Source organism: Erythrolamprus reginae, chromosome 1, assembly GCF_031021105.1.
Source record: "Erythrolamprus reginae isolate rEryReg1 chromosome 1, rEryReg1.hap1, whole genome shotgun sequence".
In the NCBI taxonomy this organism is placed as follows: Eukaryota; Metazoa; Chordata; class Lepidosauria; order Squamata; family Dipsadidae; genus Erythrolamprus; species Erythrolamprus reginae.
In genome coordinates this window covers 74,360,451-74,379,975 of record NC_091950.1, presented here as the reverse complement: position 1 = coordinate 74,379,975, position 19,525 = coordinate 74,360,451, and the positions used below count along the sequence as shown (strand labels likewise).

Below are 19,525 nucleotides of genomic sequence, written 5' to 3'. Positions count from 1 at the left end.
AACCAGCCCTATTTTTGCGAAAAAATGGACCATTTTTGGCAAAAGCAGGGGCACTTTTGCCTTCCCTCAGCTCCTAGAAACACTCTGCAAGCCTCCCAAACCCTCTACCCACCCCATTTTTTCTTTTTGCAAAAATGGGCGTTTTTGCCTTCCCCCAGCCTCTAGGAGCTCTTTACAGCCACCCAAAATCCTCTGCCCACCCATTTTTTGCAAAGGACAGGCTGTTTGTTTGGAAAAATTGGGACTTTTTGCCTTCTTTCAACCCCTAAGACCTTTATCCTGTCTTTCATTCAAAAGTTCCAGGCAATGGTATTTTCCCCACAATGATAACTCTGGGAGGTGGATTGAGACAAGGGCATGGGGTGAGGTATCAGCAGTATGCAGATAATACCCAGCTCTACATCTCCACCCCTTGTCCAGTCAGCGAAGCAGTGGAAGTGATGTGCCGGTACCTGGAGACTGTTGGGGTCTGGATGGGTGTCAACAGACTCAAACTCAACCCTGATAAGACGAAGTGGCTGTGCGTTTTGGCTCCCAAGGACAATTCTATCTGTCCATCCATCACCCTGGGGGGGGGAATCATTGACCCCCTCAGAGAGGGTCCGCAACTTGGGCGTCCTCCTTGATCCACAGCTCACATTAGAGAAACATCTTTCAGCTGTGGCGAGGGGGACGTTTACCCAGGTTCGCCTGGTGCACCAGTTGTGGCCCTATTTGGACCGGGAGTCACTGATCACTGTCACTCATGCCCTCATCACCTCAAGGCTCGACTACTGTAATGCTCTCTACATGGGACTACCTTTGAAAAGTGTTCGGAAACTTCAGATCGTGCAGGATGCAGCTGCAAGAGCAATCATGGGCTTCCCAAGGTATGCCCATGTTACACCAACACTCCGCAGTCTGCATTGGTTGCCGATCAGTTTCCGGTCACAATTCAAAGTGTTGGTTATGACCTATAAAGCCCTTCATGGCACCGGACCAGATTATCTCAGGGACCGCCTTCTGCTGCACGAATCCCAGCGACCAGTTAGGCCCCACAGAGTGGGTCTTCTCCAGGTCCTATCAACTAAACAATGTCGTTTGGCGGAACACAGGGGAAAAGCCTTCTCTGTGGCGGCCCTGGCCCTCTGGAACCAAATCCCCCCAGAGATTAGAATTGCCCCTGCCCTCCTTGACTTTCGTAAGCTTCTTAAAACCCACCTCTGCCGCCAGGCATGGGAGAACTGAGATATTCTTTCCCCCTAGGCATTTACAATTTTATGCATGGTATGTTTGTATGTATGTTTGGTTTTATAATAAGGGTTTTTTAGCTGTTTTAGTATTGGATTGTTACATGCTGTTTTTATTAATGTTGTTAGCCGCCGCGAGTCTGCGGAGAGGGGCGGCATACAAATCAAATCAAATCAAATCAATCAATTAAACAAACAAACAAACTCAATGTACTTCTATGGCTGAGGGTAGAATAGGACATTTGTCTTCCTGTTTTGAGCCCCAAACTACTGTTCACCTCATTAAGTTTCACAAAACATACACATTACCCTTCAAATATGATTTTTTTGTCTCGAGGAATATGCAAAAATAAAGCATGTATTTGTTTTCCAATTGGGAATTTAACTGTTACAGATTCAGCACATTTCTAACAGAGAAGTAGTCTAAGCCTGCCAAGAAACGTGCTGGAAGAAAAGAACAATCCTAGATAAACAGGAAGAATTGAAACATTGGGTGAGATTTTTTAAAAAAAATGCACTATAGTACTGAAAATTCTAATTGTTTGAAAATGGAAAGGGAGAGGCTATTTCTATCCTTCTATAGAAGCTGGATTTGCTTATTGAGTATAAAAATTAGTAATACTTAGTCATACCCTTCAGTTTTATGCCTGCAATATGTTACTGTAATTCACATCTCATAAAGTCTGTGCAGCTGTTTTTGTAATAGGAATACAGAGGAAAAAATCCATTATCATTTTCTTTGCCATGATAATCTTGTGTGCTTCTTCTGCTAAAGTTTTTTTAAATTTCTCTATGGCAAACTAACTACTGAGTAACCGCATTGAAATATAATTTGAGACTATGATTATTAATATAGATAATTGTGGAAAGTAGGAACTGCAGCAGCGTTTTAAAAATCAAATGTTCATTTTAGACGTTTAAACAAGTTTATGTGTACTCATTTCACATACAAACATTGCTATGCAGGATGAAGCAGAGAACAAGCTGTGTATTCAAGATATTTTTCAGGATTTATGTTACAGTTCTAACTCCTGTGAGAGATGTAACTTTTATTGAATTGTGGTTGTCTCTTCAGCAGTGGAATCATACTTGAAATTATTTCAAGCAAAGTACTAGCTGTTTCATCAATGTTCTCTTCCATTCTTTGCTTTTCATGTTTTCTTTGCAATGGAACTTGAGTAAAGAATTTAACCATTTTTGTACCATTCTATTAAATATTTCTTTTATGCCGCAGTTACCTATTTTCTGTGTCTATACATAACAACCTTAAATGAAAGGCTATACAATTTTCTAGTCTTGCCATTGTCTCTGTGGAAATGCAAAAGGACTATTATCATATTAAATTATACTAATATCCCTAAATATTTCATAAAACATCCATTAGGCGTTTGACAATACCTGTTAGGAAGGGCTGTAGATGCTAAAGGCAATAACCACACATTTATTAAGCACCATTAAAATGCATCTTCTGGATTTCAACTGATAACTTTCATTCATATAAGATGACAGTCATAGATCAGTGATGCTAAACCTATGGCACGGGTGCCACACGCGGTATGCGGAGCTATATCTGAAGGCCAATGAGGCACTGCTCTATGTGAATTCCAGCACACGTGTGCGCACTAGCCAGCTGATTTTCAGCCTTCTTTTCAGCTCTTTTCGCCATCCCCAGGCTTCAGGAAAGCCTCCTGAATCCTAAGGATAGCGAAAAACTGCCCAACAGGCCTACCAGAAGTCTGGAGGCTTCAGTGAGATCTGTGCACATGCGCGGATGGCAGTGTGGGAGGGTAGTACACATGTGTGGGAGAGAGCCTTGCATTATGGGAGTGGGCATACATGTGTGTGCTATCTCACACACTCACATCTTTTGGGCACCCGAGCCAAAAAAGGTTTGCCATCACTGTTATAGGAGATAACAAACTGCAAGGGAGGTCTCGATTAGTGCATCAGCACTAACGATAACAAGACCCATGAAATGGCTGCATGATTCTAATTCACATTTGTTGTGGTTAGTTCTGGCCCAGCTCCTGCCCTGTGGATGTGGGGGAGACATCCACATGCTGCAGGCCTGTTTTGCCCCCGGTGGAATCTGCTGATGAAGGCTCCTCTGACCAAGAAGACACGAGTGACAGGGAGGAGGAGAGTGTGGCAGACAGCTCAGAAGGAGATCAATTATCTAGCTCCTCCTTGGGTTCAGGACAAGAGTTAATGATACAGCCACGCATGCGGAAAGCGATGCATAGGCAACAACAACTGAGAGATTATTATCAAAGAAAATGAGGCCACCTGTGGTTGGGTGGGGGCTGTGGTCATTAGTGAGGCTGCTATAAAGAGCAGCCTGTGGGTTTGGCCATTGTGGAGGATTATCTGATCGTTGTGTTTTGTGACTGCTTTACTGACTTTGACCTTTTGTGTGCTGATTTCCCCCCGCTTTGAAACTAAACCAGAGCAAAGTGTGTTTCACTTTGTGAAAGAAGAAGGACTGTGAATTGCCTCACAGCTGCAAGCTAAGTATCACAGAACTGATAAGGGACTTGTACAAATTACCAGTTTGTTTGGAGACTAGTGCTCTTTGCTATACCAAAAGAGGGCTTAGTTTAAGTGACTTTTCATTATAAAGAACATTGTTTTGAATTTTCAAATGTGTGTGTGTCTGAAATTTGTACCTGTGAATTTTTGGGAGAAATCTACCAGAGAGCCCGACAGAACAACATTATTTCAAATACTGGCAGTCCTCAACCTACGACCACAATCGAGCTCAAAATTTCTGTTGTTCTGTTGTTCACTTGTTACGTGAGCTAGGCCAGTTTTATGAACTTAATTTCCACAGTTGTTAGTGAATCACTGTAGCTTCTTAAGTTAGGAGCACAGTTATTAAGTGAATTTGGCTTCCCCATTGATTTTGCTTGTCAGAAGGTCACAAAAGACAATCAGAAAAGTGACGCCAGGGCACTGCAAGCATCAATTGCCAAGCATCTGAATTTTGATCACCCAACCACTGCTGCAACGTTCATAAGTGTGAAAAAAGGTCATAGGTCACTTTTTTCAGTGCTGTTGAATAGACCAAGACAAATCCAAAAATGCCAAATCTTGTCTTTTCTTTTATGTACACTGAGAGCATATGCATCAAAGACCAGTTCCTTGTCTGTCCAATCACACTTGGCCAATAAAGAATTCTAGTCTATTCTATTCCATTCTATTCTATTCTATTCTATTCTATTCTACAGTAATCTATTCTATTCTATTCTACAGTATTCTATTCTCTGGAATTCCTGGAAGCTTGTGATTCAGCAAATCAATCATCCATACATACATATAGATTAACCATATTTATACATATTCAAAAAAAGTAAATAAGGAAAGAAAAAAAACCAGACCACATTATTTTCCAGCAGCCATCACCAGATAAGCAGGATTAACACCTGCTAACAAGCAGAAAACAATATTCTAACCAAGGAAGTACCAAGGAGAAACCACATCCCTCTAGGATTGGCAGAGCATGGTGCTGTATATAAATGGAGAACAACCCTACACTCATCAGCATTGATGTTACCTAGTCATGTATTGAATGTCTTCAAGCAAACACCCAAGCCCAGAAAGCACCAACAAACTTGCCAGTTGCAGAGTAACTGTAGAAAGCAATATAGAAACAACATTCTAAATATTATTTCTCAAGATAAGGTTACAGTGACAAAAATACCTTTATCTTTTCAAGTACAGTGATACCTCGTCTTACAAATGCCTCGTCATACAAACTTTTCGAGATACAAACCCGGGGTTTAAGATTTTTTTGCCTCTTCTTACAAACTATTTTCACCTTACAAACTCACCGCCACCACTGGGATGCCCCACCTCCGAACTTCCGTTGCTAGCGAAGCGCATCGCAAAAACATAGAAGTCCGGAGGTGGGGTTTCCCATTGAGGGGAGCCTCAGGGGAATCCCAGCAGTGCAAAAATGGGCGTTTCGGCTGGCAAAAGGGTTGAATTTTGGGCTTGCACGCATTAATCGCTTTTCCATTGATTCCTATGGGAAACATTGTTTCCTCTTACAAACCTTTCACCTTAAGAACCTCATCCCAGAACCAATTAAGTTTGTAAGACAAGGTATTACTGTATTTGAAAGGGGCGGTGGTGGTTCTTTTGCTTTCTAATGGATTATAGCCTGCCATGAGATCAAGGTAAATCTCATAAATATTTAAAATAAGTAAATCAAATGAACAAAGGATAAGCTGGAGGAAAAACTCATATCCAAACTATACCTGCTATCTCCTATATTTTTCACTACTTTTGTACAACTCTTTGATTGTTGTCTAGTATCCCAATGGCAAGTGTGCATGTGCTAGCCTTAACTGTGTGAATACTCGATCTGCAGTAACTGAATTCTGGCTTGCATTAAATATGATCTGATATCAAATAATTCACACTAGATTGAACATTGCACTCTTCAAGCTTCCAATAATCACAACCTGCCTATATATGAAGTTTCTAAGCAACATTGTTGGATACTGATGATTTTGTACAATTCTTACAATTTCCTATAATTCCTACTCCTGGTATAATTAATTTCCTGTTGTTGAAGCATTTTGGCAAAACGTTCAATGGTCACAGATTAAAATATCCCAAAGGTGGTTTTTCAAGAGGTAACTGGACTTTCTGGCTTTTCTTTGAAGACATTTTGTTTCAAGAAGCTTCTTCTTGGTCTTCAAAGAAAAACCAGAAAGTCTAGTTGCCTCTTGAAAAAGCAACTTTGGGACAACCATGACTTGGATGACTGAGAATCTCCATAAACACCCATGCATTAAAATATTGAAAGTCTTATTATCATATCCCCCAGAAGTCTAGCTCAACACATTGGTTTTTGTTTTTTACAGATTAGATGCGCTCTGTACAAGGAGCCTCTGGTCTACAGCTATTTATATTGAGAGGATTTGAATAAATTTTCCAAAAAATTGATCCTTAAAAATAATTTTTGTTCTAGAAAATCTAATGAGACCTCTTGTGAACTATGGAATTTCATGGTGAGCGCCTTTATCTTTGTTTCTATTTAATTTTTATATTTTATGGTTTGATCATGTCTGAATGTTGGAAAAATGCCTTTAATTCTAGTATGTCTATGGGTTTCTTGGTGGAAGAGACTGCACCAATTGTCTGGAGGGGACTCATGGTAATGTCAGCTATAGAGAAATTACTGAGACAGGTAAAAATATTTTAAGTTAACTTCATTGGTGATTATAACCCTACAATAAAACAATTTCTAACAATGTTTGTATTAAATGCATTGTCAATGTTTTGATACAGTATGGAAGGTTTGAAAATATAATAGCAAAACATTTTACTTTTCTAGCAAATATACCAATATTTAAAATTAAACTTAATGAAACTGCCCTCAAACCTTCTGCAGGTCTTAGCTTTAGGTGGAATGAATATAGCAGCTTGTTAATATTTTATATACTAATCTGCCATACAGAAATTCCATAGCTATAAGGAAAGGAAAGGAAAGTGTATGCTTTGATTGCAGAAGGTTTTTTTAATTATTAAATCTCTGAAATCTGTTGATGGTTGATGGCACAGTGGTTAGAATGCAGTGCAAGCTACTTCTTCTGATTACCAGCTGCCAGTAGTTTGGCTGATCGAATCTCAGTAGGCTCAAGGTTGACTCAGCCTTCCATCGTTCCAAGGTCAGTAAAATGAAGACCCAGATTGTTGGAGGCAATACGCTTACTCTCTGTAAACCACTTAAGAGTGCTGTAAAGCACTGTGAAGCGGTATATAAATCTAAATCTAAATGTTATTGATAGCTCTAATAAATACTTCTGCTTGAAATCCCAGAAAGTTTCTGACAGTCATTATAAGCCAGTCTTCCTCATCATGACACTTTTCAAATGTATTGGATCTACAGCAACCATATATATTTTCACGGGTACAGGTATGACGGTCTTGGTATACTGTATTCGGGTTTCTTCCCGTGTAGGATTTAGAGCTTTCTGGCAACATTTCGACGAGGTCCCACTCGTCATCTTCAGGCTGGTGTTTCTGTCCTTCTAGGGCGAACACTGCGAGACCTGAGCTGCCTTCCTTCTATAAATACGGCAGCTCAGGTCTCGCAGTGTTCGCCCTAGAAGAAGGACAGAAACACCAGCCTGGAGATGACGAGTGGGACCTCGTCGAAACGTCGCCAGAAATTTCCAAATCCTACACGGGAAGAAACCCGAAATATATATATCTATATATCTATATCTATATATCTATATATATATATACTGTATATATATATGTCACATGTTTAAGCTGAATTTGAAAATTAAGGGAGACTAGGATAGATCTATTTCGGCCTTATTTTGGCCTCATCAGCTAGCCATACCCACTGGGACTTGAACCTGCAACCTTTGTCTTATAAGGCAGAGAATTATCCTCTAGGCTACAGTATCCAATCCCTTCAGCTCTGTACCAGGGAAGGGTTACATTTTGTGTCGAATCACCCTGGTATATTGAAGGAACATCACAGCTCCTTTTTTGCCTCTCGGCCCAACCAAAAAATATATATATATATATATATATATATATATATATATATATATATATATATATATATATATCTCACATGTTTTTGCTGAATTTTTAAAATACATACATACATACATACATACATACATAAATACATACATACATATATGTATAAGTGAAGTGCAGTGCAGTAATAAAACTCAACATCTGATGACCAAACATATAATATTTAATATTACTAGCATTATGGAAGAAAGTGGAAGACATTAATGGCTACTATCTTCTACTGTTCAAATGCTGTCAGTTTAATTAATTAAAAAAATCTTAAACATAAGATCTTTCAGTAAATTGCTAAAGGTAATATTTTGTGGCAATTATTTATGGCAAAAGGGAAAAAAAATACCCTTCCATTCTGTTGCAAAACCTCCAAAAAAAATTAAGGGGTTATGAAAGGAACTGTAGGAGCAATAGAGTACATCTGTTTTCTTAGTTCCATTAACAGACCCTTCTATAGCCAGAGTGTCCTATAGCAGAGTGCCCTCTTTGGGGTTAATGAAACCTACAAAATGGTTGCTTTATTCAAATACACATTATTTAAAGTGATATTTCAATGGAAAATAGGGTAATTGGTTCCAGCTTGAACCAAAATAGGCGAGTAAAATTTTTAAACATACATTTTTATGTCTATTAATGAAGCGCTGGTGTAACAGTAAAAGAGAACCAACCCATAACAAAGTGTAGTTACTATCTCCTGTATTCCGCTGTGGTTCTTCGAAGTAAGATTGTTTGAGTTTTCTACGAACAGAATTTTCTCTATTTTGCACAAATTGACAATTAGCTTCTAAAAGCCCAAGAGCAACTGTGGCATGTGTTAGCCTGAAGTGCACATGTGCTAGTCTTAATACATTATCATTATTTATTATTTTAATACATGTATGGTAGTTTTCTAGTAACTAAATCTTGGCCCACGTTAAACACAACCTGGTATCAATTTATAAATCACACTAACGCAAGTATTGTGCTGTTCAAACTCTCACTAATCATTGCCTACATACATAGATGTCTATTCCCCAGTAATCCTAAACCTCGGCAATAGTTATGCTGGCTGGGTAATTCTGAAGGGCACCAAACTGGAAAAAGGTTTCACTGATGGAAGAACTTCAAGCAGTGAAAACAGAACATTTGATTCCAATTATAAATGTTTTTAATATCCTTGGCAGGGTTGGAGTGGACCTGATTACATACGGCAGTATTCTGAAGTCAGAATCAAAACATAGATTTGGGTGGTAATGTTAGTGCTTACCTTTCTAAGGAGACCAAGGATTAATTGATTAGAGGGAGAGAGGTGGGATGATGTTTGAGAAACTGCAATGTTACTTTAGTCAATGGAATTCCCAATTGGGAGGCAGATGGCAGTTTCTTCTCATGCATTTTGATAATGATATATACCGAGTCTGTTGTTACCTAGCAACTGAAAAATAGTTTTACTCTACACATCTAGAAGCAAAAAAGAAATATAGTCCCTTGACATAAGGGCCATTAATGATTTTCCCATAGTGATTGCAGAAAGCTTTAATGAGGACTTTCCCACTAATCAGGCTTTCCCCCCCTCTTTTGCGTATAAACTAGGATTTTTTAAATACTATCTCAGGATAATTTGGATTCCTTTATCAGCTTGCCTGAAGATCCAGGAAAGAAGATAAAATGTGTTTATAGCATTACGTTTTATTACCAGACAATTGATACCATTCACTATACTGCTTTTAAAAAGTTATAAATATTACTTGTAACAATAGCTTGTTACCAGTTATTTGTTTATTAATTTTTTGATCAGAATATGGTATTGTGTGTATTTATTCAGACATTCTATATATTAGTTTAAATAAATCATTTTGTTTTCATTTTGATTCTAAATTATCTCTCCACCTCAGTTTAGGATTAGAGCTGGTTTCACAGTTTTATTCGAAACATTTTTGTAGATGTTAACCTCCTTTCGATCTATTTGATCTGAAGAAAATGGCTCCTATTTCTCTTTTCCTAAACATCTTAAATTGCTTCATTAACCTTGGTTAAACATTGAGTTTAAAGAGGTTCAATATATTGAGACATGCATTTGAAAATAATGATGTAAAAAAATTAAGTCAGTCAGACACAATATATTTAATGCATTTTATTGCAACCAATAATAAAAGCAGTTTATAGTTTCCAACATAAAATAAGACTTCAATGTGTAATGTGTTCTTTATTAACAGTTTTGAAATATAAACCTTTCTTATAATTGAGTATCACAGAACATTATCATGTATGCATTGGTAACCAAATTGGGTAACATTGATCTTCTCAAGACTTCAGAGATACAATTTAATTGTACTCTTCCCAATACATTTGAAACAGCAGACAAATGTGTAGCAATGAATTAGATGCTGCTCTTATGTTCCCAAGATGTTGGCATAACAGTATTATGTAAATCTTTGTCATAGATAGCACATTTTAATTGGATCTCAGTTTTAAGTAAATGTTAGAGTTTGAGTTGTACTTTTGTTTGTAATTTGTACTAAGTTGTATTAAATATTTGTAACAGATATAATGCACATAATTGCTGTGCACTGATATATTTATGTTGTACTTTATACAATGTTCAGTTTTCTTTTAGTGTTTTTCATACTAAATAATAATAATTGTTCAGCACTAAGTTATTTCTAAAATACAGTATTGAGAAGAAATCAAATATTGCACGATAAAATGGGTGCTGAATTTCAAAGCAATCAGAGTGGATCAATGAAAGGGCTGTAAGAAAAAGTTAATAAAATTTACTCCCAAGTTATACCTTAAGGGAAAAGCTAGTATAAAATGTTCCATGGATGGTATACAACTATTGACAATTGCCAAGTCTGATAAATTATTTATTTTCTTATTATTATTTATCAAATAAATACTAAAAGTATTACAATAAAGAAGAAACATTGGTATGTGTTGCTTATGCAGAAGAATTCAGAAGTATTGGGAAAAAATGTCAAAACGTTTAGGGAATTTTGAAATTGAATTGAAATCAGAAATATTTTTATTAGTAATGATTAACAGAGAGTATAAATGAAAAGTATCACAATTTATTAGAATATATACTGATGATGGCAAGAATAAATTTATCAAATGGTCAATTCATTAAACTTATTTATTTTGAAGAAGAAGCTTATGCCTTTAATCCTTCCATGATTGAACTGGAAAGGAAATAAGCAGACAAATCACAGACTTTTCTAAAAGTATTTCCAGAACTATGGTCTAACATTTAGGTTGATTTAGTGTCCATATTTAATTGGAACACTCCAGGAAAATGTTAGTTAATCGGAAAAAAACATATTTTAAAGTGCATTATTATTATCAAAACAGTATGCTAGGGTTTGTTTATTCTCTAAATGATTCAATGCAGGCTGTATTCTTATGCAGTGATTCTGAACAATAGCATCCTAATGTTGCTTCATTGTAATATCCTCATTCACAATTGGACCTGGAATTGATGTTATATGAATAACTATATTTGCCACATATATTTACTGATTGATTAGAACAATTTACAACAAAATGTTAGTGATGTGCCTGAATAGAGGAAAATGTATAGAGATGCCTGGCAACGAATGATATTTCTCTATCAATAAATGTCAGGAAAATTATTCCTAGAGAAGAAAAGACGAATGCTGTACTTAAAATGTAATCACATTCCCAGCATCTGAAATGTTTCACACTATATATTAAAGAAGCAAATATTTTTGTGTTTTCCACATATGCATGTTGACTAGCAGATGGTGGATACTACAGGTGTAATTTTATAGCCACACTTTTTCATTTGCAAGGAGTAATTCCTGTGGCAGCAGTGTTTTCTTAATTTGAGAGAATTTATCCTTGAGGCAATAATTTAATAACATGACACATATATATATATGGGTACACTTCTGAAAAGGTTAGGAGGATAAACAATAATAATTTTTTTAGAATGTTATTTATGAATATGTCTTACATATAATATTGAATCTTTTCCCCTGAAATTATCTAATTGAAAGATTTTATTCCTACAAATTTTCGTCAACTTGAGGGTAGCATTTAATTTTAATATAAGATTTAGGGAAAGCAATGAGGATGCCTCACAAGTCATCCTGTTCCTCAAAAGTTGCAGTATTTTTCTTATGGCCTTCAATTCAGGAATTTCACATCAGTCCCATTAAGTGGCCGGACCAAGACATCAACTTCGCAGGACCACTAAAATTACTTTTACTGAGATTGATTATAATAACACAATTCTGATTTTACTGTATCACCTTCCTTTTTATATTCCTGTTAAATACAAAGGTTTGTCTTTCAGCTTCTTCATAAAATTATCAGCCTGTTGCTTATATGTGTTGCCTCTTGCTTTGGTAACACAACTTGCATATCTACATCAAGATTATTTTCTTTATTCTCTATATTAATAGCACAAAACAATGTAATCTATTGTTCTGCTATACAGATCTGTGTTCATACTTTCTCCATTGAATTGTTTATTTAATTATTTATTTAAATAAATTTGTGGTGGAGTGTAGCAAACACACAACTGCTAACATTGTTACTGTTGGTCTGACCAATATTAACAACTGTTGAATATTAACAACATTTATATATGTTAAAGGGTTAAACAAAGTCCAGGAGGGAAGTATTTTTAATAGGAAAGTGAACACAAGAACAAGGGGACACAATCTGAAGTTAGTTGGGGGAAAAATCAAAAGCAACATGAGAAAATATTATTTTACTGAAAGAGTAGTAGATCCTTGTAACAAACTTCCAGCAGACGTGGTAGATAAATCCATAGTAACTGAATTTAAATATGCCTGGGATAAACATATATCCATCCTAAGATAAAATACAGAAAATAGTATAAGGGCAGACTTGATGGACCATGAGGTCTTTTTCTGCCGTCAGTCTTCTATGTTTCTATGTTTCTATAAATGCAACTGGCTGTTATTTTCTATTTTTGAACACATAGTTTGAAAATCTGACTTGAATATTGATTAATTATTTAATATTAATTAAATATTGTTGGTGTGTACTACCCTTGCTGGTTTAACATCAAAGTAAAAGATTCCTGAATTGAAGGTCCATGTCATGTGTTGTTCCAGCTGCAGCAAGTCAGACTGCAAAAGAAGGCTGTAGTGGATGCTGTTTTGCCAACCATTCAGTGCTCAGCATGATACACTTTCAGTGAAATGATAATCTAGGCACTGTGTTCATAATGACATTCAAGAGAGGAGAGCTGGTGTGCAAAAATTCATTGACTTGAGGGGTGCAGACAATGACATGCTGGGAGATTTTTTTTGTATGTGCAAGAAAAATGCCTTTAATCAACGTCAGAGCATCCATTCTGCTGGAGTTGATTGACTGGTTTGACTATGAGCCACTTTTGACATGCAAACTGACTACAGAAGAAATAAAGAAGTTCATTGACGAACCAATGCAAGTACTACAGTTGCCCTGTCATGCCCAATCAATAGAGAGATGGGTAAAACAAGTCACAGAGGCAGCAAGCAGAGTGTGCACATGAGAAAAATGAAGGTTATATCAGAGACCAAGAAGTAAGTCGGCCAGTTGATGTCGAAGAACAAATCAAAACAAGACGATGAAACTCACGTAACATTTTTTGTAACTCAGATAATGAAATTAGTTTATGATTGCATGGATTATATTTTGCTTAGATAAGATCCATGCAGAACAAAAACTTTAATTTTTGTAGCACAAAGTATAATTTTGAGAAGATAAAGTTAACAGCACTTGGGTTACAAGTGACTTTGGTGGAGTAAATGATCAGATGCAAATTTACCATACCAAGCTAAACATTGAGCAATTGGAAAAAATAACAGCGGATTTCAATTCTTTTAGGACACCCCCCTCACCGAAAAACATTGCAAAATTATTTTTTACTCCATTAAATGATACGCCCTACCAATAGTTTATTTAAACTATTTTGTGATGGGGCAAGCAGCTGATGAGTCAGTACGTTTTTGGTAGCCCTGATATTCAAGTTTTATGGTGCTTTAGAATCACAAGATGGTTATTCCTGTGATTTAAGATATCAAGGATTTTGTTTTCTAAATTGGCATTTTATTAGAGTATTACAATATTAAATTAGACATTGCATTTTACTAGAGACAACACATTTATACATCATAGTAATTCAGATTTTGTGAGAATGTCTCATGAGGGACCAAACAATACACAAACTGGTCTAATCTTTTCTATCAACAGGACTTCTACAATAACAGGCAAAGATAGATCTGTCTGTAGTTTGTTACCTGCATCATCCAAGTTTATTTCTGTGGCTTATTTTAACTTAGATGCAACTGGCTGTTTTCTATTTTTGAGCACATTCTGTAAATTGAAATTTTGACTTGAATGTGTTCAAAAATAGAAAATAACAGCCAGGGTCTTTCGCCATGAGTGTCCTGGCTTGGCCGTCTGCTCTCCTTTGTGTTTCATCCTGGACATCTTCCAGGTCTTCACAGCTCTTCCAGAAATGACTGGAGAGCCTGCAGAAGCCTAGGAATCCTTTGGTAGATTTTAATTTTGGTAGAGCTAGTTTAATGTCAAGGTTCCGACTAATGAATTCAAGCAAGTACTGTTGAGACGATCCAATCTCTTCATGCAAAACTTTATTGAGTGCTTTCATTCTGTGCCAAAATGATGTACTCAATAAAGTTCTGCCTAAAGAGATTGGATCATTTCAACAGTGCTTGCTTAGTTGGGTTTGTCAATTGGAACTTAACAGACCCCGTGGAATTGTAAGGAATAGAATGAATCAGCTGCCTCACTTAACAGACACTCTAAGATTACAAGGAAATGTTTCCTTGTGCTCCCTATGTGAGTTTGTTGTGCTTTGATGATAGATTCAGTTTTATCATTGATCAGTCTAATTGACATGTAATTGGTAGTCCATTTCTCTTTTTTTCTCCAGGCTCTCTGGTCATTTCTATTTGGATCATTTAAATAATAATTTGTGACGTTGATTCCAAGTAGTAGAATTTACTTACCACTCATCTCCAAAGGTGTTCAAAAATACAGGGAATTTGATCTCAATGTTTAAGGTGACCCCCTTCCCCCTAATTTATTTATATCTTTTCTAGGTTGACTGGAACCAACTGGATTATCTGGTTATTGATATGCCACCAGGGACAGGAGATGTTCAGCTGTCAATCACACAGAATATTCCAGTTGCAGGTATCTTTGGTAGTTTTGCAATGTAGTGTAGTTGTGTATGAAGGTAAATGTAAGAAGTTGGCTTGCATAGGATATAAAGTTGGGGGAAAAAAATTGTGTTACATTTCTATGTAGACCAACATCTCAAGTGAAAGCTGCTCATTTTAAAGATCAAAATGCTTACATATTCATACCTCCTCCAGTGTTTTGGGAAGAAGAGTTCTTGCTCTTCAGTAAGATTGTGCTAAATTTGATTCCCTCTCCCCTTAAAATGTTGTGAATCGCTGTAAGAAATAAAGCTTGGGCAGGATAAGTCACTAAATACAAAAAAGAGAAGAAAGAAATATTTTAAAAAGTATATTTGCAGATAGACATGTATAGAATACAGTGGTACGTCTACTTAATGTTCTGTCTGGGTCACTCCGTGTTCTGTCTGGGTTTTCCCAGACCTCCACACCCACTGAAAAAACAGCCAGACACTCTGGTAAAATCCAAAAGTATTTTATAGCAGGAAAAAATAAGCACAAAGGAAAACCTGTCTTCACAGCAGACAGGTTACAATACGTTACAACAGGGTCCTGATGTCCAGTCAATTTCACAAGCTTCTTGCTGGCACCCCCCCCAAGGTTTCAATAGTCCAAGGCACAAACCAGGATTGTAGCCACCAAAGTTCACAGACAGGTCTCACGAATCTCCAAGATATAACTCCACAAGCCAGGAAGGGTGGGGCCGCCTTTTATCCTTTCCCAAGCACCACACCCAAACCCAGCTGTGACCTCTAATGCTGGAAATACCTAGCCAATTGAGTTCGTCTCTGATTAGCTCTCCTTTGTCGCATATCTATGATGTCATGAGCATCTTCCCCCAGGGAATCCAGGCTGCTTGCTGGGGAGAGCTCCCCCTGGTGGAACTCTGGCTGTCCTTCTTCTTCAGCCTGGGATTCCACTTCCTCGTCAGTCTGCACCTCCTGGTCCTCAGCCTCTCCCTCTGAGCTGGAAGCCGACAGCAAATCAGCCATTCCCGGAGGGGTCCCAGGCTGAACCACAACACTCCGGAAGCCAATACCAACCCAAAAAGAGAATCCAGACACACCGATAAAAGGCAAAGGCAGTTTATAAAATTCAAGAAAAACACAGGTAACAGAAAATGTCCTTACAAACAGGAAAACGCTGTATCTTCAAATATATATCCACGAAGGCAAAAGTCCATGCAGCAATACAGGATTCTTGCTGCCAAAACGAGGCTGTAGATAGCAGACCTACACCTCCCACGGGTCTTCCAAACTGCTGGGCCACAAGCCAGTAACAGAGACGCCGAGAACAAAGCAGCACACCGTAACCCCAACTGATAACACTCCACATGGCTTCAAGGGCTTGCCTGCCTTGTAAACCCTGCTAAGGAGGACCACACCCAAGCCCAGCTGTCCTAATTCAGTGCTGATAATACTTCTTTAATTGCTCCTTTCTTTGATCTGACCGTCTTTGTCGCATGTCAATGACGGCTTGTGCTTCATCACCTAATGACTCCAAGCTACTGGCTGGGGAGAGCCCCCCCCCGGGGCTCTGATGCTGTTCTCCTTCGTCCCATTCCTGACTTTCCTCTCCCCCATCCGACTGTTCAGCCCCCTCCTCTTCGCTGTCATCCTCCTCCGGGCATGGAGCCAGCACAGACACAGCCGGTCCCTGAGCAGCCTCAGGCTGAACCACAACACTTAAGAACTTAATTCGTTCTGTGATCAGGTTCTTAAGTAGAAAAGTTTGTAAGTAGAAGCAATTTTCCCCATAGGAATCAATGTAAAAGCAAATAATGCATGCAAACCCATTAGAAAAGAAATAAAAGCTTGGAATTTGGGTGGGAGGAGGTGGAAGTAGAGGAGGAGGACAGTCGCTGCCGAAGGAAGAAGGTGAGGTGAGGGGAATCAAAAAAATCTAAAACTTTAAGGCTTAAAAAAGAAGAGGGACTCTGAGGCAGCGAGGAGGAGCATGCATCTCCCATACACCCGGCGCGAGGCTGCCTTCCATACACTGCGCCAGAGAGGGTAACACAGGCGAGCAAAAGGGGGAGTGCCACCAAAAGGCTCCTCCAGCAGCCCAGAAAAGCCTGAGATGGCTGGGATTAAAGGAGAAATGGTAGGAAACTGGCCGGGCCTTTGTGCCGCTCTCAAATTTCCTGAGAAATTTTTCCGGGCTCAGGTTTTTAAGTAGAAAATGGTTCTTAAGAAGAGGCAAAAAAATCTTGAACACCCAGTTCTTATCTAGAAAAGTTCTTAAGAAGAGGCTTTCTTAAGTAGAGGTACCACTGTATTAAAGTTTATCTATATGAATCTTTATGAATGACTTCTGCAAAACACTAAGTAGTTGAAGTCATATGTTTCTATTTCCACTGCTGAACAATCTTTCGATTATATGTTCATGTTCCCTCTCCAAAGTCGCATATTGAGATAAATTGTATCTCAAAATGTTGAGTTAATCACTTTCAAAATGAGGCAATATATTTAAGTAAAACGTTACTTTCATTGCATTTCAACAAAATAAGTACAAAATAATCATTTCTAAAATATTTTTTCTTATTAAAAATGATGCTATCTAAAAATCTGCTAAATTTTCTGGTTTTTTAAAAAAAATCATGTATTTTCTTTCTTATTAGATAATTTTTAAAAAATCAAATAAAGTCCGGTTTCTACAAAATCAGTTTTTGGAGTTGGATGAATTCTTGCAACAAATGTCATTTAGGACTTAAGGAATCAGGGAAATTGGTGATAATTGGCAATCCCGTTACATGTGAATGGAAACGCTGTTTTTAAAGCATAACCATCATTAATGTTTAATTAGAGATCTATTTTCTGAGCCTATTAAAGATTCTTCTAGGAATTGAAGCACCTGAATGAAACAAAACAATATTGATTTTTCCTGGGGTTTCTTTCTTTCTAGGGGCTGTAATTGTATCCACTCCACAGGATATAGCTTTAATGGATGCACATAAAGGGGCTGAGATGTTCAGGAAAGTGAATGTGCCAGTAAGTACATCTTATTTGACTCTGCTAGATTATGGATATATTTTTAATTTAGAAATGGACAACCTAGAGCAAGATACATTTTTGAAATAATGTTTAAATTATTCCTAATATCATAGAACATTCTGATATATAAGCATTGGTATTGATAGTATTTCATTGCCAATTTAGCTTTCATTACATTGTACCCTACTACTGTCCTTGCTGTATCCTTCCTTACTATGAAAGTAATGCCATTTGGGGTGTGTTTGTATATGTGTGTGTGTTTGTGTCTGTGTTGAGTAATAAATTTCTGATCTTTTGACTGAAAGTGTCCAGTCAAATTTAATTAAGTCAGTTTCAGTTCAGTGATACCTAAGATACCAGAATGTACAAAAATCAATCAATTAATGTAGTCTTTCACTGCTTTGGATTTTCCTACATTTCTAATTCCTATCTTCCAAGTCTCCACTGCTTTTACATACATGAATTTTAGGGGGAAAGGCCTCAGGTAGGTTATAACTTCAGCAGACAGATAGTGCAAACAAAAATCAGCCAAGAATTTTTTTGTGAATGTTGGGTTTTTTGCATTGTCACATGAAAGTTCTATTAAGCTGCTTATTCTATCGAAGTCAGATCTGGGAATAAAGAATTATTAAAATTGAAGCCAATTTAGCCGAAGGAAGAAGAAACAAAGGAATTGTTTGTCTCAGGACTCCAAGACTGAATTCTTAGTTCCTTATAATGATTACCCTGCTACAAAGAGGAGAAGGCAAAAACACTGACAACTTTGTAGCCCAACAGCCAGGCTGGTAGTGAGCCAGCAGCAGCTGTTCAAATAGCAGAGCCAGCCTGAATGGGGCACAGTGGCTTATTAATCACACTTGGCAAGGGAGGGAGTTAGGTGGGCTAATGACTGAGTGACCACCTCAAATATTGTTCCTTGTGGCCGCCTTTGCATTGCCACTCAATCTGTTCTACAAGTCATCAGTTGGGTGTCAGTATATCCATGCACCATTTAAGAGAGTACAGTATAGTCTGGCGATGTTGCTTTAAATCTTTCTTCTGTTTCAGTCATATATTTATTTCCCTAACATCTCATTCTGAGCAATGTTTCTGCATTGTTACATAGCCCTACAAGATACATAGTCCTACAAGATACCATAATTCACAGTCTGGGAGCTAGTGGTCTTCAGATGTTGACAATTTTCTCTAATATCAGTATACTGAAAATGAAAATCACTCCATATGCTATATACTGTTAAAAAAAAGCCTACAATAGTTCAGTAGCAAAATGTTTGAATATTAATTGGTGAATTTTTAACAATTCATCAAAATGTCATGTAACTACAGCCATATTTAGAATGGAAGCAATTGCAATTCTATTAATGTTTTGTCCTCCTTTAATATTCCTGCAGTTGTCTTACTAGTTTGTCTGATCACATCAGATGTTCCCGCCTTTGCAAATAGTCATCTACTAATAACATATTTTTGCTACATCACATACCCGTAGAAATTTTGCTGGGCAGTGTGCATTTTGCAGTCTTTTTGTCAAGAAGACCTCCAGGCCCCATGTCAATTTAGA

The 19,525-nt window shown here is 37.4% G+C and overlaps 1 protein-coding gene across 4 annotated transcripts in view; it reads left to right on the top strand.

Moving 5' to 3' along the window:
- The window catches only part of NUBPL (NUBP iron-sulfur cluster assembly factor, mitochondrial), a 74,947-nt gene that overhangs the window by 34,988 nt on the left and 20,434 nt on the right, over window positions 1-19,525 (top strand). For 2 of the 4 annotated variants that reach the window (XM_070755825.1, XM_070755834.1), the window contains 4 exons: window positions 6,208-6,247; window positions 6,336-6,426; window positions 14,876-14,969; window positions 17,879-17,964. In XM_070755825.1, coding sequence (XP_070611926.1) covers window positions 6,208-6,247; window positions 6,336-6,426; window positions 14,876-14,969; window positions 17,879-17,964 — 311 coding nt within the window. The remainder of the gene's footprint in view (window positions 1-6,207; window positions 6,248-6,335; window positions 6,427-14,875; window positions 14,970-17,878; window positions 17,965-19,525) is intronic. The other 2 variants (XM_070755842.1, XM_070755852.1) reach the window with 2 other exon arrangements.